Raw genomic sequence first — 23,016 nt, 5'->3', positions numbered from 1 at the left:
GAAAGGGGAGGGGAGCCGGCTGCTTCCAAATAGAGCACATTTCAGTCATAATGATGTGAATCCAAGCCCATTATGTATTCATGATCTGAATCCTGGGTTGTGTGAAATCCCAGAAATAAACCTTAGACAAAGTGAATCTGTGAACTAAGGTGTAGGTCTGTTAGGTTATGTTGTGGTGATCCTCGGGTTGAGTGATTTGTGTTCATACTGGAGTGCAAAATTAAAACCAATGGAAGATGGACAAGAAAAGTTCAAAGTCATCAGGAGCTCAGTTTAGAAAAAAGAGAAAAGAAGAGGAGAAACGAGCAAAAGATACAGGTAAGCAGATGTGTGATTGGATAATGGCAGGTCATCCTGAAACAATCAGAATCAGAATACTTTATTAATCCCTAAGGAAATTATGTGGGTTACAGTTGCTCCAACAAAAGGGTAAAAATAGTAACAGTAACAGACTAAACTCCAAAAAATACATTAGGTTACAGATTTTAATTAGTCATTGTCAATTGTTGATTTGTCCTGTTCTCATTGTATGTTGAATTATGATGGCTGTTTGGTAGCTGTTTGCATGTAATACATACTCTCTCTCTTCATATATGTGTGTGTGTGTTTCTCTGGTGAAATTCAGTATGGTTCCGACAACAGTTTTATGTTCATGTTCAATCCTTAATATGTTTTATGTATGTGTGTGTGTGTGTGTGTGGGGGGGGGGCAAACAGGCTAGGACCGCCACTGTCTGCATGAATAAGCTTTCTTAATCCTCTATCATCTTTAACTGAAAATAGTTGTGGATGATTACTATACCTTTCTAATGTTGTTGTCCCTGGTTCTCTCTCTCTGTGTCTCCCTCCTGCTCTGTTCCTGTGCTACTGGAGTGTAACTACCGCCCCTTCCCCCTCTTCCCAGCGCAAAGCACAAGCCTCGGTGCGGAGTGAAGCAGAAAAAAGGGCGAGAGAGGGTGTGTTCGCCAACGACACATCACTACTACAGACTTTCACTACGGTAGACTCGACTAAAGAGAAAGAGAAAGAGAAAGAAACGCTGGCCTGTCTGGACCATCGCAAGAACAAGTTAACTGATAACTGGTATCACACTAAGAGACTTTCAGCTTTCTTTAAAAACATCAGATTTTAAATTCAGGGATTTTGTAATTGTTGAAAAATACCACCATCTTTTGGACATTTATTACACTTTAAACAAAGGAGCAATGTCTGCTGTAACGTCTGCATCTGTCTGCTGGACTCTGTCTGTCTGCATCTCGTTTGTCTCTGCAGGTGAGATTAAATTTCAGATTTATAAATTATTTACACTCTTCAAGGATTCTGTACATTGTTTTAAAGGTGTGTTTAACTGGGCTGTATGACCTGCCACATCTGCCTAGAGTTAAAGCTTAAGGACTGATCTGAGGTCTGTTTCTTTTCCAAGCACTTCGGTTAAACCAGAAATGTGGGAGGAGGAGAGCTGGGTCATTTAGCTTGTGAGCACTCTGTTTACCTGAGCTTGTCCTGTCCTCCTGCTACACCTGCTTCATTTCCTCATACCTACAGGTCAAAGTTTACACCAGAGCACATCTGATATCCAATGTTCCCTCTAATTTTTTATGTGTCTTGCACAAACTCCCTGAGCGATCTCTTGGGCCACTGTGAGCAATAGCAGACGTGTGCACTGTGGTCACGCCAGCATCGAATCCATCAGAGTTACATGGTTTACTAAAATAATCAAAGCACAGCATTTACATTTATGTTAGACTACTTTGAATTAACTGCTTTAGTCCAAAATTTAAAAAATTAAAATAAAAAAAACAAAACTTGTTCAGGACCTGCGTAGTATGTTAACACTATTGGAAGTAAAAATAACTTGAACTCCAATTTTGAAGACATAACTTTCCCTTATACATGTGTGTGTGTGTATATATATATATATATATATATATATATATACATATATGTGTGTATGTATATATGTTAGGGGTGCAACAATACTCGTATCGATATTGAACCGTTCCATACAGTGCTTTCGGTTCGGTACGCATATGTATCGAACAATACAATTTTTTAAATTTATTTTATCAACTTTTCTTCTGACGATGCTGTCTGTGATGAGCGCTCAGTGGATCTGCGTTCGACTACTCCGCCTAGGCTGCACTGTCGAGTGCAGATCCACTGAGTGCAGCGCAAGCTAGCAAGACAGAAGCTAAGCTCGTTGCAGCATGGCAACTGCCTCAATGCTACCCGAAATTGAGCCTCCCCCACCCTCATTCAGATCTGGCGTTTGAAACTATTATGGTTTTCATGTAAAGCATGACGGTAAGCGCGTCATGGACAAAAGTAAAACAGTGTGTCAGATGTGCTACGCAATTTGTGGGAACTAGTGCGTTAGCGCAGTTAGCTTGCTTGTTAACGTGTTGACGCCGTCCAGCCCCACACACGGGGCGATCTTCGGTAACTCTTTAACAGAGATTTGTGGTGTTATGGCGTTAATGCCATTTTAACGAGATTAACACTAACAACACTAGTGGGAACACAACGAATATGACTGTACATTTACGCCGACATCATCCTAGCGCAAAGACTAGTGGAAGCAGACAAAAACAACAAGCACGCATGCTACAAACTTTACCCGAGTCATTTAGCACATGATTCTCCTTATGGGGACCTGATATGTTTAATATGCTGCTGAGAGTATAGCCCAGAAGAAGTGTATAGTATAGCTTTTATTTTGGAAAGAGCTATTTCTCTGTGATAAACTGCAAAATACAGTATATAAAGACCAATGCTGGGCAATTAAAAAAAAGTTACTGAGTTTTGCAAACAAAGTTTTTTTTACAGCTGTTTACCTAAAAATGCAGCCAAAGCATTTTTTAAAATAAACATTTCAAACTATTTACAGAACAATCAGGTGTTCTGTCTCAAATTTGATGCCACACAAATTATTTGTGCCACTCCAAAAACTAATTTCTTACCACTATGAGATAAAGGAGAACAACAGCCTGATACCTGCAGGCCTGACAACAGGATGTATCACTCCTGTAACACCTGTAACATTCAGCAGTCACCTCATTGTTCTGACATACACAACACCTACTGACTAGACTACACACTAACTACACAAGATTTGTGGTACATTACACAAGAGTGTGTGTGTGTGTGTGGGGGGGGGGAGTGATATGCGATACCGCTGATTTCCTTTCTGATCCGACAGAAAGTAAAATTCAGGGTGGTATTGACAATACTGATCCGATACCTCATCAGCCACGCCGCTTTGCTAGCTAAAACACCGGTGTCAGCACATAAGGATGCTGTTATCGCCTGTCAACCACGTTGATTAGCTGTGCATATACGAATGTGAATCGCATTATTGGCTTGACTATGGGATCAGGTGACATCATACTGGAGCAGCCAGTCACTTACTGACTAACACTGCAAAACAGAATTGTTAACGTATTTACTTTAATTCCAATTCAGGTTAGAATTTCTTTTTTGTGCGCAACACAGATTATTTTCTGAGTAGAGACCGTGCCAGCAGTGCACAATTGTGCATGTGCGCAGCTTAGAGGGAACATTGCTGATATCTGCTTCTCTGCACAAGTTTGTGTTTTTACAAGCATAAGTAGTCAGGCTGAATCAATTCTTGCACAATGGTTAGTCATTGAGTGAAGCACAAGTTCTGAGCTTTACTGCCAGACTTTCAAATAGGGCTGTTCAATATAACGATATATAAATGTCTATCGTTTGATTTTACGCTATCGTTTGTTTCGTGGTGTCGCAAAATAAACTGTTTACGGCAATATTTTTTCACCGTTTTGATGGTCACTGTAGTGGCTATATTAATTTCTTAAAGTTCTTTCTTTCTCTTATATTTAATATAACCACAATACAGAAGGACAAGCGAGTGTTTTTATGCGTTGTCGTTAGCAACAACGACGGTACCGCTTGTTTCTGTTCCACTTAAACCTTTCACAATAAAGCTCAAGATCCTGTTGAGACTTTTCAAAATAAACTGAATCACGTGAAAGAGCAGATTATTTACGGATGAGAAGTAAAAAAGAGCTGCCAGGTGCTAAAAAATAAACCTTAGACTCAAACGTTAGAACAGGCTTTTCCCCGCAGCACGCCGTGTAATGAATACTCACAAAGAAAACAGCGGCTGTTACAACTTATGTCTAAAAATGTATCGTTTCATGCATCAGTTAAAACACTCGACTCCTGCTACATGACGCGCAGCTGGAAACACTTCCCACAAGACAAGCTGCCCAAGATTCACAGAATTTACAGAAACTGTTACATTTTTGTGATTTATATCGTTATCGGGACGATAGACTTCTTGATTTTGGATATGAGATTTTGGTCATATCGCACAGCCCTAGGTCAAAGTTAGTTTAATTTTGAGTTGGAAACTCAAATTTTCAAATGATATGTATTAGGATTTCCTTGCAAAGCTAGGTCGAAAAACCTAAAATCTCAGTTAGTGATAAAGGTGCCTTGATGGAGGTAGCACACTTCATCTGTTAACTCTGGCTTCTTGCTTTAGGCCCAGTGAGTGCTAACATTAAAATAAGGTGTTTGGCTCTAGTGATGGGTCGGTCGCGAACGAAATGGCTCTTATTAGAGCCGGATCTTTGACGTGAACGACGCGAGCCGTGGGTTTTTCTTCTATCTTTCTCTCACCCTCTCTCGCACTTTTTTTTTCGCTTCACTCCGCACGCGAGCCTTGTGCTTTGCGCTGGGCAGAGGGGGGAGGGGCGGTAGTTACAGTCGCAGTAGCACAGGAACAGAGCGGGAGGGAGAGACAGAGAAAGAGAGCCAGGGACAACAATGTCACATTAGAAAGGTATAGTAATCATCCACAACTATTTTCAGTTGCAGATGATAAAGGATTCAGAAAGTTTATTCATGCAGGCCCATATGACAGAGAATATGCATCTTTTTTTTCATACTTTAATTTATATTTAATTGTGTTGTGGTTTGCAGTGTTTTGTGTTGTGTCATTTTAAATTTGTTTAAAAGGAAAAAGCTGAAAATTTAAATAGTTAAAAGTTGAACTGTGACTAGTTTTTTTCTATTATATGATTTATTTATTATATTTTATGTGGAATGAATAAATAAAAGTATATTTATGGTGGCCCCTAGAGACAAAGCAGCACGTGCAAACTTCAAAACATGTACAAACCCTGAAGCACATACATACTCCAAAATACGTAAAAACTCAGAAGCACGTAAAAACTCCAAAACACAAAAACTCAGGCTATGTCCACATGTACCCGGGTATTTTTGAAAATGGAGATTTTTCTATGCGTTTGCACCTTTCGTTCACACATAAACGGCGTTTTCGGTCACTGAAAATGGAGATTTCTAAAAATGCCTGTCAGGGTGGATATTTTCGAAAACTCAGTTTTTGCATTTACGCATGGATGAGGAAAACGGAGAAAACGCAGCGTCAAAGATGTGCGCCTTTTTTGACGTCACACTGTGCGCCACGTTTTGTTTCGGTGAAATGAATTTCTACAATACTGTTACTGTTAATTGTACTCTCTGCAGTGTTTAAATGCTTACATACACACACACAGTTACTGTCCCTCCACACATACGACTCGGTTCTGCTTCTACGCCCCATCTTTGTTTACTATTTCCCACCGAGGCTTCTGATTGGCCAACATTTCTACACGTTTAGGAATAAATGGGCACCTGTTGCTTTGGCATGCTTTTCCTTCATTTCTGCATTTACATGTGGACGGGATTCTTTTTTTAAACGAAAACAGAAAATCTGTTTTCAAAAATACCCGTGTACATGTAGACGTAGCCTCAGAAGCACGTAAAAACTCCAAAACATGTACAAAAGACAACAGAAGTGCTCCAGAATGCTAGGCGCAGTGTTGAGCTTTTGTTACCTAGAGGCTACACAAGCCAGCAAGTACCAACGACCGGTGTGTGGTAGTAAGAGGTAAATGAACTTTTTTTTAAAAAATTATTTGAATATATATGAGTGCTTGTGTATAAATACACAAACAATACACATATGCTTTCAATTGTGTTATTTAAGTGATCTTGGTAATCTCTGTTTTGGAAATTCAGTTAACGCTAGAAATGCTTTTTGGAGTTTGTACGTGTTTTGTCTCTAGGGGCCACTGTATATATTTATATATAAACATATATAAATAAAACTACTTTTTTTACATTAGTAATTCCTTTTGTGCATAATTCTATATTATTGTAATAATAAATTAATTAAAACAACAAAACAACTTGAAGAGCCGGTTCGGAGCCGAAAGAGCCGGATCTTTTTAGTGAGCCGAGCCGAAAGAGCCAGTTCTTTAAAAAGAGCCGGAAATCCCATCGCTATTTGGCTCATCATTTGACTCTTCTTCCACACAAAATGGATCAATTGAACACTCCTGACACCAAACACGGATGATTGACTACTCAGTGCTGCACATGAGAGCACAGAAGACCTCTGAAACTTGACATTTGAATTTTGACAGAACATTAAACACTGGTTTCAAATTTAATACTAGCCCATTGGTTTATGAACATAGGCATGGCAATTATTGTCACAAAACACTGAGTGTACAGGTAACAGGACCCCAAAAGCAGACTCAGCACACCACAGCTCAGAACTATGTACAAGTTTTATTTAAGTGAGGAATCTTTCAACAAAGCTAAGGAAACTAAAAACTAAGGCTCATGCCACGGGGGGGCGAACGAGGAGCGTGGAGCTCAGGAGCGCCGTCATTGGGACCGTGGGAAAACTGCAACAGAAAGGGGAGACACAGTTAACAGCACGCAGGTTGCCAGGAGAGAAACAGCTAGACTTCATAAATTGCAGAGGGAGGCAGTGATGGAGGAGGACAGGCAGGCCACAGGCCTCCATGCTGAACGCTGGACACACTGGAAGGAGACTTACGGACTGGCGAGGAGAAGCCATCAGAGCTGGCTGAAGTAGTCCTACGGTGATTGCCTCCGATGTGACGCAGGTGGTTTGGAGGTGGCCCAGCCCGAGGGTGTGGCCACCGCAGCCTCCTACGGCTCCCTGGATGCTGAGCCATGGGCCGTGACAATTATTCCAGTTTGCATTTTGATTGAAGACAAATTTATTTAGGTGATTGAATATTGTTAATATCAAATGCCTACAAAAATCTGACTAACTTCAGAATATGGCTTCTGTCACTTCCACAGCAGAGGTCTAAAAAAAAAGCTAATGAAGACCAAGTATAACAATGTATTTATAGACTAAATAATAAGTAATTATGAAACAGTGGTGCTGTAAGTACAGTAGCCCTTCATTAAGTGAGTTCACACAATATTCCTTCACTAGACAGTCAGGCATTGACTGAATGTGCCCCTTGTGTTTGTCTGAAGCAATGTACAGTAAAAAGCTCCCTGATCTCTCAGTAGCTCCTCACTTTAAAGTGACTGGTTGTTCGTTGATCTCTTGAACCCCTCTGTTGTTTCCTCTTTCAGTAGAAGAAGTTATATTAGGTGAGACTGGAATGACCATCACTCTGCCATGTCAAGTTCCAAGCAACAACAACTCCATTATAGCTGTGGAGTGGAGCAGACGTGACCTGGAGCCAGAATATGTCCTTCTTTACCGGGACAATAAGCTTGTTCCAGATTACCAGCGTCCATCTTTTAAGAACAGGGTGGATCTGCAGGACAGACGGATGAAGGGTGGAGACGTGTCTTTGATTCTGATGGATCTTACTACTGATGACGCGGGAGCATACGAGTGTTACGTGGTCCAGAAAGGAGCGAACCACAGCAAAACAACGAGTCTGGATAGTTACTACATCAGAGCCACCTACCTGACTGTTTCTCTTCAAAGTGAGTTGGTAGAGTTCAGTTTGTTAGTAGAGATGAAACTGCTTCCTGGTTCTTGATGTCTGATGTTTGTGAGGTGAAAAAAGCTTGGATCCTTGTACTTGTACCTTATACTTAAAAACTGGCTACAGCCTGTAAAAGACAGGTGTATTTGTAGACATCTGTTGTACTCAGATGGCCATAGCAACCTATACAATGTAGGTCTATCAGATCTAGCTATCTATATATCTGTATAGATATTGCTTTGCTTTGTTCTTTTCTGTGATTGGCTGCTGCTGTAGTGATCAGTTAGTTCTTTAACCTCTGTGCTCTTGTTTCTTCTTTCAGACCACAATAACTACATAGTTACTGGGGGAGACAAGCCCACGGTCACTCTAGAATGTCAAGCTCCAAACAGCAATGACCCCATCATAGCTGCATTATGGATAAGACCTGACCTGGAGCCAGAATATGTCCTTTTTTACCAGGATGATGAGATTGATACAGATTATCAGCATCCATCTTTTAAGAACAGGGTGGATCTGCAGGACAGACAGATGAAGGATGGAAACGTGTCTTTGATTTTGAAGGATGTGACGGCTGATGACTCAGGACTCTATGTGTGTTACGTTGACCAGAGAAGGAGTCTGTTTATTCACCCCATCAGAATCACCTACTTAACTGTTGTTCCTCCAGGTAAGTTTGAGTTTTGCATGAAGGAAGGGTTTACATGAATAGGATGAGGGACCTATATAATCTTCTATACCCGACATTTACACTGACCACGAAAAAAATAGCATGCCATGCCATGATTAGTGACTCAGTGCTTTCTTTCGGTCCAGCTTTGTCTAGCTGCTGGTAGAATTTCAGGATGCCAACCACTTCCTCTATCTGCTAGTGCTACATACCGTGCAGGGGCCTGTCCTTCCATGATGGTTCATGGCTCCCCGTCCTTTCTTCTTTGGCTTTCTGGTACCACCAGTGTTGCGGAGTAACGGAATACATGTACCAGTGTTACGAATTTAAAATACAAAATATGAGTAAATGTATTCCGTTACAGTTACTGTTTAAAAAGGTGATATTCAGAATACAGTTACTGCTGAAATAAATGGATTACACAGCGGTATTTTCCTGTTTCATATGTTAGGCTGTGCCCTCTGTTTCTGGTAATTCCACGCCAGTGGAAACCCAAACAAAACATGCATTACAAGGCTTTAATGCTTGTGTCTCAATCTCGCGCCCCATGTCACCTCTACTTGCAGCCCGCATAATGACATGAAAAAATGTTTTTAAAAATGATTATTCAAAAAATGATTTAATGTGACGGCAACAGGCTGAGTGTTACAGGCATAACCTTAACAAATGTAGCCTCATGAGCAGTACAGTCCTTGCTGCAGTGAGAATAGTTTGCCATACCCATTGTGTGTCTGTGAGCGAGGGAATGAGAAAAAGGAGAGTGGAAAAGTGCGAGTTGTCATCGAGCAGAAACGGGAGCTGGAAGAGATGATCTGATATCGTCGTGTTGGTGTTGTTCCCAGATCGTCATGAAAATGTTGTTCCAGGTGCAAAATTGCAAGTGACCAACCACATTGTTGTGATGTTATTCTTTTGCGCGCCAAGCCATTCGTGCATTTATGAAATTGTAAATATAATAATAACCACTGCAGCCAAGAAGAGTGCCTGACTAACCAAGTTGTAAGTAAGCTATTAAGACTCGATTATACACATTTTTCGTGTTTTCCTCCGAAACAATAAGTTCCGTTGGAGCAGCCTTTCAACGCCTCTCTCTGTCTCTCACTAGCAAAGTTGACCCAGACAACAAAGTAAAGCTAGTTTTCGGCTACAAGCAGGAACCCGACGTATTAGCCAGAGGTCCCTTTACTACGGTTCGGAGCCACAGACCTGTTTTATATACGCATGGAATAATTGTCTATACAAGATTGTTGCAAGAAGTGCAGCCTTTCCTAATGTCCACCCTGCTGTTACTCGTTTTATATTAATGTTTAAAAATCTAGTCGGTATTGGCATGGCAAATAGCCTTAAGTAAAACACTTTATGCTCTGCTTCTGCGTAAAGTCCAGTTCACCATTAACTTTTTATAATTATTTGAACATTTCACTCAATGAGAGTAACGTAACGGAATACGTTACAAAATACATTTCAGGGCATGTATTCTGTAATCTGTAGTGGAATATATTTTAAAAGTAACCTTCCCAACACTGCATGCTTTGAAGGACAGTTTGAGAAGCTGGAAAATAACAGTTAATGTTCTTTCTTTAATGATCTGTCTTTTCAGTCTCTCTGTTTATGTCTCATAATAAAAGTCAATTATTCCTGATAGTAAGTCTAACAGCTAGTGTCAGCACAGACTACAGACACATCTGAGCTGATTTTAGTGATTATCAGTTATTTCTAATGTAAGGGCTACTAGCCCCGCTATGTAGGGGTGAAGAGGTGCACAGGTTGCCCTGAACGACTAAAGGGTGGTGGGATCTGAGTCCGTGACCTCCCCCCTAGTACAGTTGACCCTGATACTTACTTCTGTAAGAATGTTGTCACCTGTCTGGCTGCTACAGGCACAGAAGAGGGGCTCCAGGATTCAATCTTGAGAAACGATGCCTGCTTGGAGTATACTATACTATCAGACATAAGCACAGCCTGGTCTACCTACCCCAACCAGATAGTTAGGGTGCCCCTATTCCAAGGCAACTTGGGTTAGACAAAAACATGAAACGGTCTCTTCTAAGCAATGTTAAAGTTTAATTTGCTCAGATGGCCCTTTGAACTTTACCATCCATCAGTTATGATGGGCCCTGAAAATCATGGATGGCAAGAAACAAAAATGCAAAAGAAATAAAAAAGAAATCAGGTTCAACGAATGAAACAGGCAATTGTGACCCCACTGTTGTAAAACCCTGGGTTTACACTAGCCACAGACGGGGATCCAAAAATCACAAAACAAATAAAATAATTAAATTAAACAAAGAAATTCTCTTCTCTAGAATGATTAACACTGTATCCCAAACATAACACAATTTACAATGTTCACAGGGTAATAGTCCCAGTTCCTACGTGTCAGTCCCAACAAAATGTCCTTTCAACATGCAACCATATAAAGTTTTTTTTGAAGGTGTAACTGTAGTGAACAGGAGCTGACTGCAGGGTCCCAGTCCGTTAAGCTGACCAAAGCTACAGCAGCCGGAGTGAGCAGTCCAGTCTCAGGTTCACGAAAGCAAGGAAAATAGAAACCATACCTTTGTCTCTCAGCGACAGTGCGTGGGAAAAGCACTGGGCTACGAAAGGCGACACTTTCACATACAGCGTAACCAGGAGGATGAACAACCAGGACGTCGTCTGGACGGCAGGGTAACCTATTCCTCGGTGACCCACTTTGTCCTCGATGTCGGGTCCGTAGAATACATCCAACCTCAGGCTAGCAACGGACAACATTAAGTGTCGTGGCTAAAGTCTTCCCATCGGCTCGTCAGCTCCCAGCGAGACGGCTAACTATGCTCCCTCGCTCCGACCGTTCACTTAACGGCCAAACCCAGCCTAATCCAGCAGGAAACGGTGGAGGGTCTTAAAGAAAAGCGCAGCTGGAGTTAGCTCTCGCTCCAACTCCCCACGCTATCTACCTCGACGGTGGCCTGCAGCACCACCAGTTACGGCTCGCGGCTACACAAGCCAAGCTTCGCACACGGAGCGAAACTCCGTCTAAGCTTGCTGCAGTTGCGACTTCTGCTCCACTGACCTCACGGAAACCCCTTTTGGGCTCAGTCGAACCGTGAGGCTTTCTTAATGTGGCTGGCCGTGACAACACGCCGGAGACAGCTACTTCTCTTCTCCTCGGCTCCACACATACACACCAGAGCGCGCGCACGGCTTCTCTTTTTTTTTTTTTTTTTTTTTTTTAACCTGTCCCGTTTGGTTCTTTTGCCATCAGAATTATTGTCTAAAGGCGAAGAAAGATGCCCAACGGATTTACTTTACCAAATGGACCATCCCAGCCTTGCCGTAATGGTCCATTTGATTCACCTTTTATTCTTTATTTTATTTTCACTTGCTGAATACGGGACAGACTTGACTGGGGGAAGGAAAGGGGAGAAAGAAAGAGGGAAAGAAAAACAGCGGGGAAGAGGGACGGGGAAAAAGGGCAAAAAACCAACAGAATAAGCAGACAAAAAATACATATATCGATCACCTGGATCACCTGTTGAGAAAGAAAGAAGAAAACAAGCAGAAGAAAACGAGAGCAATAAACAACATCACAATGATATATGGGAATATGACTGTAAATACTAAATATTAAACATTATTGTGCAGCACGTAAGATCGACAGCGCACAGTGTGCTTTGAGGTAAGAGCCAAAAAGGGTGTAGTTTGTGTGTGATCACCTGTGTGTACACCTGTGAGCATGGACGCGCTTGTTTTTTTTAAAAGGTTCCTTCATGTAATGATCTGCTAGAGGGTGTGGGGGGCCACTGCCCCGTCCTCCAGGGCATGAAGCAGGTATGGAGGAGATCAAAACTCCAGACATCCAGAGGCCCCCAGAACACAAGAGACCAAGGAAGACCAACAGAGGGGCAGCCGCGTCACCATCCCAGAAAGAGCTGAGGAGAGCCCCAGATGAGGGGTCACTCAGCAGCCGCGTAGCAGAAGCCAGGGGGGGTTGCAGTGACGTGCCCGTGAGCTCCGCCGGCAGCCAGCTGTGCCTGAGTGACCGAGCCCCGGGCCGAGAGGCCGAGGGCACCCCACCTCCGAAGTGGCCCGAGCGAGCCCCAGGCTCCAGGCCCCGATAAGCAGCCGCCAAGGAGTGAGCCGGTGTGTACCTGGGCGCCCATCCCCGGACACAAAGAACCACCAACGCACCGATGTCTGAGGGCGTCCACCACCGGCAGGGGAAGTGGTGGGGGGAGATAGGCCTCCAAACCTTGGAGGGCCTGAGATGTTCCCAGAGAGGTGGCGTCTGATACCCAACCTGACATATAGACACAGACATACAGGCACACACAGATACAAACATCCATTCCCACCCTCATGCTCTCTTAAGCAATTATTCCACACTCAACCAATGCGGAGACAGACATAAAGAGACGCTGTACACACAATCACACTCCCCAAGCGTACTCTAAGAACCGGGTCTGGGTACCCTTGCCCCTGGAGGGGGAAACTGCACCCAGACCCAGGTGGTGTTACCCTTTTCCCTGCGGTGGGGAGAAGCAGACCGCCCCGACTCCGCAGCAGCAGGGAGGCCCCACATTCCAGACCCCAGTCGGACGGCCAACTCCTCCTCCTAGTCCCCCCGCTCCAGCAGGCCGCAGAGAACGGGGGTGTGTGAAGACTCCAAACCTCCCTCCACCCGCTCATATGTAGTGTTGATGTATGTGTGTTCTAAGGTGCATTTAAAACCCAGGAGGGCATGGAGCTACCTGCCAGAGCAGCAGGTAAGCGCATAGCCCCTCCTGCTAGCCCTCAATGTCTACGTGTATTTAAAATTGAGAGGTGGGCAACAACGCCAGGGGTGAGGTGTACACCCTGATGGTAATTTGGATTCTGTGTGGCGTGCCCACCCCCAAGATCCTATATGTATGTGTAATGAGAGTGTGAGTAATGTGAATGTCTAAGTTGTGAGATAAAATTGAGGCAGAGGCAGCCAGAAGGGGACAGAGGGGGGGGGGATGCCTCCTCTGCACCCTGGTGACACACCCCTACCCCAAGGCCCTGCATGTGTGGGTGATTGTGGTGGAGCGGGAAGAGGGAGGCAGCTGGAGATGGGGATGGATGGAAGGGAGGGGCAAGTAACCCCTCCCTGGGCCAGCTCCCCCGCTGACCCCAGTAGGCACCCCCATACTCTGCAACCCGCCAGGGAAAGGGACGTGCACGGCTTCTCTCCGACTTCTATTTTATTTTTTCCTCGCCTTACCCAGACAGGCCACTTGAGGCACTATATGGCAGCTACGACCATCCACATGCATGTGCCCTTACACTAACATTATTGAATGTTCTGTGTGGTCACTGCGCACAACACAATATTTCATCTATTATTCCTACCCCGTTTACTCTGTGTCACGGCAAGTGAGATGATCCGTGTGGAAAATAAAGGAGGATCCAAACGCAGGCACTTGTACAGGTGTGAGGGTGGTTTATTAAACACAAAAATGAAATGGACAAACGGCGAACGAAACAAAGACTAAACTAAACTGGCAACAAACTGACTACAGAACACGAACCTGAACGTGAATGAGAGCGGGCGGAAACAGATGACGGTTGACAGCAGGGAAACACACAGATGAAGCAGGGTGGACACAGACGGACCAGCAACTACAAACACAGAAGACATGACTTAAATACACTCAGAGAAACACAGGGAGATTACACACAGGTGGGGAACACAGCTGGGAGTAATTAACAAGACGAGAGGTAAAACTGAACACATTCACATGAGACGCAGACCTTCACAATAAAACAGGAAGCAAGAAATCACTACACAAAGACGCAGACTCGACACTGAGAGACAGACAGAAAATGACACATGGAACTAAACCCACACAAAACATGAGAACACAAAATCCTAAACCACGAGTAAACAGAAACATGGAACTCTAAAAATACTCAACTCAAACAATAGGCAACAATTCCTTAAATATGAATAAACAGAACACAGAATTCAAATAGTAACCAACAAATCACAAATAATCAAGAAACAGTAGACAACCCCAAAGCACTCCAAGATGGAAAATAAACCAAAACATAAGGAACTCAAAATGCTGGGTCGAACCGACCCAGAACCGTGACACTCTCCTGCTGTAACTATGTGAATATACCAAGACTGGGACCAATAATTTAATATATATATAATATAATGTATATAATAATATAATAATAATAATATATATAATAACATCTTATGTTATACTCTCTTATGTTATACAGGGCTCTAGAGTGCGACCAATTTGGTCACAAATGCGACCAAATTTTTCCGTGGTGCGACTAAAAAAAAATATTTGGTCGCACCTGTGCGACCAACTGTTCGGGTAACAAAAAAAAAAAATCTCTGCAACTCTCTGTGTGGTCAACAACAGACACACATTATGCCCCTATCGTGGACTAAACCAATCAGAGATAGTCAGGGGCGGGACCTCTCTGATTGGCCGTGGTCCAGTTGAAAGTGCAGGTAGAAGAGGGAGGTGAGTAGCTTTAATAAGGCGATATCAATTCATTAACGGATTCCACACAGCTTTGTCTTTCTCGGCTTTCTCACCCGACGGCCTGTAGACGGACACGCTGTCGGAGCTTAGAGATTCTGATGCGTCGGGTCCGCGCTGTGTTTACGTCTTTTTGCGCTGATTCTGAGCTGCAGGTTTTGTCTCTCCAACCAAAATTCGCCGAGCCAGCAGCAAAAGAAGCAGCAAACTGCGCTTCACATTTGATAAATGTCGTCATGAATTCACTCTGACTTTTGCTGTTTTGCTTCCACCACGATAAAAATTACACTTCATACACAGCTCTCTGTGTGTACTTCAAGAACAGTTTCCCGTGTCAAATCTCTGTTTTCTGGATTATTCATTCGCTTATTACCCACCAGTCTACCGTTGTTTACAGCGCTGTCTTTTTCCTTTTTCACGTTAATTACCTCGGACAAGAAAGCCTAATTTCTGCTGTTCAATACTGAAGAAATTTAAACTTCCTAAAATTATGCAAAATTGCAGAATATTTTTTAAGGTTATCTGCTTTAAAAAGCCAGACCAGGAAAATCTCCTTCATGTTTTTCTGTGTTTTATTTTCAGTTACTTTCACACAAAGGCATCTGCTGTGATGTTCTGATGAAGTCTCATGTGTATCAGTACTGATAAATGATCAGAATTATAATATTTCTGACTGTCTGAGGCTAAATTGAATCGAATCAGGACTTTGAGAACCGGAATCGAATGGATTATAGAAATCAGTGATGATATCCAGCCCTAGTGAGTAGCCTAGGCCCGACAGAAGTGGATGTAGCTGTGGGTAATAAGAAAAGATGAAAAGAACTATTGATAACTTTTGTGTTAAGTTAAGGCCTGATCCGTCTGAAATTCATAGCCAGCTCTGACACGGTGCCATCAATCTTTGAATGCTGAAAAAGCAGCAGTGTATCCAGAAAACACATTATATGCTGCAATAAATGCACTGCCCAAGTGTCCCCTGTCCCCACTGCCTTTCAGCAGCAGGCAGCAGCAAACAGGTCGTCAGAGGAGCCAAGATGATGATTAAGTTTAACATTTTCTACAATATTGACAAAGTACTTTAAGCACAAGATTGTTAGTTAATAATTTAGAAATGAATATTGTCTGTATGGACTTCCCCCCAAAGAAAGTGCACATGTAAAACTGCGGTGTTAAGCGATGCGGTTGAAAAATTTGTGTGCGCCTAACTTTTGTGCCGGTATGCCTAAATTTTTAAAGTTAGGCGTACCGGTGCGCCCATGTCAAAAAGTTAGTCTAGAGCCCTGGTTATATATTATGGCGGGTAACCTTCAGTAATAGAAATAAATCACACGGCAATAGTACATTCATGTAGTTGTAAAAAGCATGATAATATACTAATTAATACAAAGTATTCAGAATACATTTTGGGGCATGTATCCTGTAATCTGTAGTGGAATACATTTTAAAAGTAACCTTCCCAACACTGGATACTAGAGGTATTAACTGAGCACATGGTCAGTTGGGGCCATCTTCCTGATTTACTCTTGGATGTTTGTTGTCTCATCCTGGACTGTGTTACTGAGACTCACCAGTCCCTGGCCTCCTTCCTTCTTCTTACCGTTCAGCCTCTGGGTGCTGGACCTGGGATGAAACCCTCCATGCATGAAGGAGCTTACGTGTCCTGATGTTACTGGCTTCCATCTCCTCCTTTGGCCAACTTATTATCTCAAGAGTGTACCTGATGACATCATTGGGGCTAAAATGATTAAGCACATGGCTGAATAGATGAGTAGGGCACAGAATCTAATTGACAAGAATACCAAAGGCCCAAAACACCAGCTATTGATAGACAGAGCAGTTGCCCGAGCTCCTTAGCATGCTTGGAGGGTTTCACCCCAAGTCCAGCACCCTAAGACTGTGTGCTAAGCGCAAGGATAGAGGCAGGGGACTAGTCAGTGTCAGAAAAAGTAGGAAGAGGAGGAGCCATCCCACTGTAAAAACTGTGACTAGAGGTTACTTAAAAGACCTATGGCAACAAAGTGACACTTAATTTACTTAAGTGGATTTTAATTTTAAGCGATTTGTCTAAAATTTATCTGAAATGTTAATTAAATTTAGACAAAAAACAAAAATAGATATTAATAACATTCACTTGTAAATATGTGTTGGATTTAGGGACAAAATCTGAAATTGAAGGTTAAAATTGCATAATTGTAACAAATAATTAATTAATTTGAAATTAATCTCTGAGAAAAATTACTTTGAATTTACTAACAATCTGGCAAAGGTTTAGTAAAAAGTGACTAAAATATCCATTACAAAGAAATGAAAACTTTTTGTTTTTAATTAAAACTCAAATTGGATTCAATAATTTTCCAATTAAACTTTATAAATAATGACTGAATAGTAAGAGAAAATCAAATTAATTTAACTTCTTTTCTGAGTAAAATGAATCAATTTCACAAAGAGAACATTCAAACAGTAATTGTTTTTATTGTGGAATATAAAACGTATACAAAATGTATAATATTACATTTTTCTGATTAATTTAGATTGTAGGCACTGAAATTCTTCACTAGTGCTCTCCCCAAAATAATAGGAAGAATAGGCCATAATTGAAAATACAGTTTCAGCCAACTTCTCGAGAATGTCAGTCTTCACTTCGGAGGTGGGCAGAAGATTTCCATTCTTTTTATACTCTCAGTGGCTCTTTCCAGTTACATTTCAGTTTCGTATGCAGACTGTGGAATGGGGAACAGCTCGGCCAGAGCTCACAACCTTCTGTGAACTTCTGCCTTTTGAGAATAATGGTGTCCTGAGAAGATATGGTTGCAGCAGAGTCTGCATTGGATACAACTAGATTTTATGATGAGTCATAATCAGTTGACAGTTGATCAGAGGGGCTGCTGAAAACTGGCAGGATGACCAGGGTGATTCCAAAAACCTTCGCAGAGTCGTTGTCTGTTATCTGGTCACTTCTGCGAATAGTGAAGTAGTCCTTAAATTTTGGTTTAAAATACTGAAGACTGAAGTCGTTTGAAATCCCAAAGGTATCCTTCACAACACTTTGCAGCTCCTCTACTGTTGGTGGGATCCCCAATGGAAGAACCAACTTGATTTGGTCATCAGTGATTACATGGAGCTCTATCTTGTTCAACCTAGAATAAAATGTAAATGGGCAGAGTTAACTTAGATTAAGTAGGGTCAACTTAGTCATTTTCTGCTGCTTTCAAAACTAGTAGTTTAATTTAATACAATCATCCATCACAACCTATTTAAAATGCATAGTCCTACATACTGATCAGCTGAATTTAAGTTGAGGAATCTCCCAACAACTGAAAAGAACACAACATTAACAACAATCGCATTCTCCAAAGTAAAACTTTTACACACACAAATTGTTAAAGACAAATTTGAATTATACTAAAGATTTTAAAGGTGAGGTTCACATATAAAACAATTAAACTCTTTATTAGATTAAAAGGGGGATAGACCCTATTTTCTGTACCAATTTGGTGACAGATCATGACATGAAATAAAACTATTTACGTATTTATATACTGTTCAAGTTCAAATTTTATTTGCCGCATGCAGGTTGCCCTGCAGTGTATATATCTTCCCATATTTGAAAAGACGCCCTTTTAATCTACACAATGTCATCTCTGTATCCAAACACCATTGGATGTTAAACATAGAAATTATAAAAGACTTATGTCAGATTAAACACGTATTAGTATATTATTTCCTGAATGTACCTTTGTCTTGAAGATTGTTCTACAGAAACAGAAACATTGTGACTGTGTCTCACTGTTACATCGACCAAGTTTAACTGGAAACTCGCATCATCCCTCTACGTGAGCTGTGCCTGCACTAAAGTCACAGGGCTCTGACATCATGAAAATGAAAACCAGTTATGTTGCTGGACTGAGCCACTTTAGCTTTATTACCACAACTGAAAAACACTGCGTGGAGACAAAAGCTGCGAAAAACTGTGACTGACAAAATACCGCACAAATAATTTTAACTACATCACTCACCACTGAGTGCAAAACTTTTTCATCAAATTTTAAAAGTAAATGAAGGAGGTTACAGCCCATCGAAATATATCATTAATATATTAAACACAAAAATGAAATATATTTATGAAATATATATTTAATATATTTTTTAATATGGTAAAACACGTGGTTAGTCAAAGCTCTGAAGTAACACAGCCGCGAAGGCTTGGAAAGTGCTAGCAGTCCACTTCGTGCCATTTTGCGTAAAAATACGATACTGTCATTACATTGGTCATTATTAATCTAATTTTGACGTATCATACTGTTTAGAACTTTTACTCAAAACTGCTATATGTTATTGTTTAAAACGTGTCGTATATTAGTACAATATACGATAATCTTACCTCGGACAAAATGGAGATCATCCACTGCTGAAGCGTGTGTGTCCTGCACGTGGCACAACTGACTACGGGCGGAAGTGTAGAATGATTGAAATGAAAATGCTTTCATTAGTTAAATCTATTAGATTTCTTAATTTTTCATGGTACTCATACATTTTTGTTAAATCTGCTCAACAAACTATTGCTTAATTTACCCAAAACAAAATGAAGCAAATTTAAATAACTGAACATCTCAAAAATGTTTAATTTTGCTTAGATTTAATTAAAACAACACATACATGTTTTTACTGAGTAATAGTTACTATTACTTTACTATTAGATACTAATTAACTCAAATCACAGTTTTTACAGTGCATGGAAGGACAGGTCCATGGACATTATATAGCACTGGCAGATAAAGGGGCTGACATCCAGAAACTCTACCAGTGGCTAACAGAGCTGGACTAAAAGACAGCACAATGGTACCAATCATGGCAGCACAGGAACAAGCTCTGAGTACAAGATCCAAATATCCAATCTTTTTTTTTCTGTGACTGGCTGCTGTAGTTCTTTGACTTCTCTACTCTGTGTGTTGTTTCTTTTTTCAGACCAGAAAAACATCACAGTTGAGTCTGGACAGAACGTAATTATACCATGTCGAGTTCCACTCATAATTTTCCAGCCTATCATTAGTGTAGTGTGGAAAAGAGCTGACCTGGGAGAAGAATATGTCCTTTCTTACAAGAATCAGCAATTTCATCCAGAAAATCAGCATCCGTCTTTTAAGAACAGGGTGGATCTGCAAGACAGACAGATGAATAATGGAGACGTGTCTTTCATACTGAAGGATGTGACTACTGATGACGCGGGAGCATATGAGTGTCATGTGGTCCAGAGGGAATTGTCCGGTTGGGAGACAGCCAGTCGCCACATCAGCACCATCTATCTGAATGTTGTTCCCTCAAGTGAGTTGGCAGAGTTCAGGTTATACACACTCACATACACACATACACACACACACACACACACACACATATATATATATATATATATGTATGTATGTACTGTATGTATATATGTGTATATGTATATATATATATATATATATATATATATATATATATATATACACACACACACACATCTATCTATCTATGTATATATGTGTATATATATATGTGTGTGTATATATACATACATACATACATACATAGATATATGATTAACCACTCTGTTTTTTTCTCTTTCAGACAAAAAAATCATCATAGCTGTGATGGGACAGAGGGTCACTCTGCCATGTCGAGCTCTAAACAGCAAAAACCCCATAATAGCTGTAGAGTGGAGCAGAGCTGACTTGGAGCCAAAATATGTCCTTTTTTATCAGGACTACAAGCTTTTTCCAAATTCCAGATATTACCAGCATCCACCTTATAAGAATCGGGTGCATCTGAAGGACAGACAGATGAAGGATAAAGACATGTCTTTGATTCTGAAGAATGTGACAATTAATGACACTGGAACATATGAGTGTTATGTGGCCCAGAGAGGAGTGAACCGCAGGAAGAGAGCCAGTCTGGAAAGTTACCCCATCAGCACCACCTACCTGAGTGTTGTTCCTCAAAGTGAGTTGGTAGAGTTCGGTTTGTTAGTATAGATGAAGTTGCTTCCTGGTTCTTGATGTCTGATGTTTATGAGGAAAATGAAACTCAAAAGCTTGGATCTTTGTAGTTGTACTTTATACTTTAAAACTGCCTACAGCCTGTAGAAAAGAGGTGATTAACTTCTGTTCTTCCTAAATGGTTATAGTAACTTAGACAAAGTAGGTAAAGGGCTGCATGTGGAAGAACTAGTTGAAACACGAGACATATACATATATAACATTGAGTCTTTTTCTTGGTTTGTATTTTTTTTTTTGTCTATGATTGGCTCTTGTAGTTATCAGTTAGTTCTTTATCCTCTCTGCTCTTTGTTGTTTCCTCTTTCAGGCCAAAAAAACATCACAGCTGAGTCTGGAGAGAACGTCACTCTGACATGTCGAGCTCCAAACAACATCATCATACCAGGTGTGGAGTGGAGCAGACGTGACTTGAAGGCACAATATGTGTTTTGGTACTGGGAAAAAGAGTTTGTTCCAGATTATCAGCATCCATCTTTTAAGGACCGGGTGGATCTGCAGAGCAGACAGATGAAGGATGGATACATGTCTTTGATTCTGAAGGATGTGACGACTGCTGATAGTGGAACATATGAGTGTTGCATCATCCAGGAAGTGAGAGACGGTAGAAAGTTAGACATTTTAAAGACTGATCCCATCAGCATCATCCACCTAAATGTTCTTCCAAAAGGTAAGTCTGTTGGACTGAAAGCTGTTATTGTGCTTTTTTTGGTTTCTTTTTTTAAGTATAATCTTCTACATAAAAATGACACAATAGACAGAAGGAGAAAAAAAAAACGCACAACACAAATACAGCCAAGCACCAAGGTAGAACCTTCTCTTCGTCCCACTCATCCCACCTTTCGTGGCAAAAAGCCAGATGCTCTGAAGACAGACGTGAGTTCACAGTGATGGGAATCCAGCAGGAGGTAGTCAGCTGCAAATGTCTAACACAGCCCTTGTTTGTTTTTTAACATCTTTGGGGTTTTTCTGGTTTTGGTTGGAAATGTGTGGGGGTGGGCATATTTAGTCTGTAAACTGTTAAAAATCAACCAATATAAGAATATATTAAAAAGTTTTGAATACAATCATCATCATTTTCCTTTGGGGGAAGACTGAAACCTCTGTGGAGAACCTAAAAAAAAAATATGCAGGGAAAGTATGGGTCTTTGTGAAGGCTTTTCCAGGTCATTTCCTCATCAGATTTATTGTTTATTTCCCTTGAAGGTTTATGTGTTTAATGCCAGAACAGAATTATTTGAATGAAAGAAGGGAGCAGGGAACCCTTAATAGGTCCTCAAGCCATTTTTCAGCCACTGTTTTTTTTTTAATTTTTATTTCAAGCCATTTTCACTGTGTTGAATAGAATATAGCCAAACATGCCAAACATTTTTATTCATTTTATTTTAAAATTGTGGTCAAAGTTCATTAAATTAGCTTAAAATGGCTAACCTACAGACATGCATCCACCTTTAGGCCGAGGGGCAAAAAGCGCCCCATTTAAAACCATTATAAACGCTATTTTTCATCCCAAATTTAATATAACATAAATTAATGCAGTTCTGGACATTAGTATTTTTCTGGGGATTCGGGGGCTTAAATTTGTATTTTTTTATATATTGCCCAGCAGGTGGCACCATTTTTTTCAAATTCAAAGCAATGTTCCAAAATTCTTTTTTTTCCCCACTTTTTTGTTGACTACAATGATTTTTATGTGTCACTATCAATGCTGCATAATGGCATGTGCATTTTTAAAAAGTAATAAAGGTTTTTTTGCCTAAAAAAAAGATCTGTGTGACAAAAACATATTTTTTGGGACATTTTTGTGTCTAATTTCAAAAATCTTAGAATGCCACACTGCAATACAAACAAATAACTATAAAAGGAACCAAAATCAAATTAGACTTCAAACTCAGATTGTTACCGATTTTTATGAGAATACTGAGAACAAGCCGTAGCGCAGAAGTATGTCATTTTGACGACATTTCCTACCCATAAACGCACAGA

At 40.9% G+C, this 23,016-nt stretch overlaps 1 protein-coding gene across 1 annotated transcript; it reads left to right on the top strand.

Moving 5' to 3' along the window:
• The first annotated feature begins 1,238 nt into the window (after positions 1-1,238).
• On the top strand, positions 1,239-22,736 carry LOC102076984 (immunoglobulin superfamily member 2). Its single transcript, XM_019354908.2, has 6 exons — positions 1,239-1,271; positions 7,455-7,817; positions 8,142-8,489; positions 19,964-20,320; positions 20,606-20,977; positions 21,341-22,736. Exons 2-6 carry the CDS (start codon positions 7,484-7,486, stop codon positions 21,919-21,921), a joined length of 1,992 nt encoding a protein of 663 aa, XP_019210453.1. The 5' UTR covers positions 1,239-1,271; positions 7,455-7,483; the 3' UTR covers positions 21,922-22,736.
• Positions 22,737-23,016: the final 280 nt, after the last annotated feature.

The sequence above is a fragment of the Oreochromis niloticus genome, linkage group LG3 (assembly GCF_001858045.2).
Source record: "Oreochromis niloticus isolate F11D_XX linkage group LG3, O_niloticus_UMD_NMBU, whole genome shotgun sequence".
Lineage (NCBI taxonomy): Eukaryota > Metazoa > Chordata > Actinopteri > Cichliformes > Cichlidae > Oreochromis > Oreochromis niloticus.
This window is presented reverse-complemented; position numbering and strand designations above follow the sequence as displayed.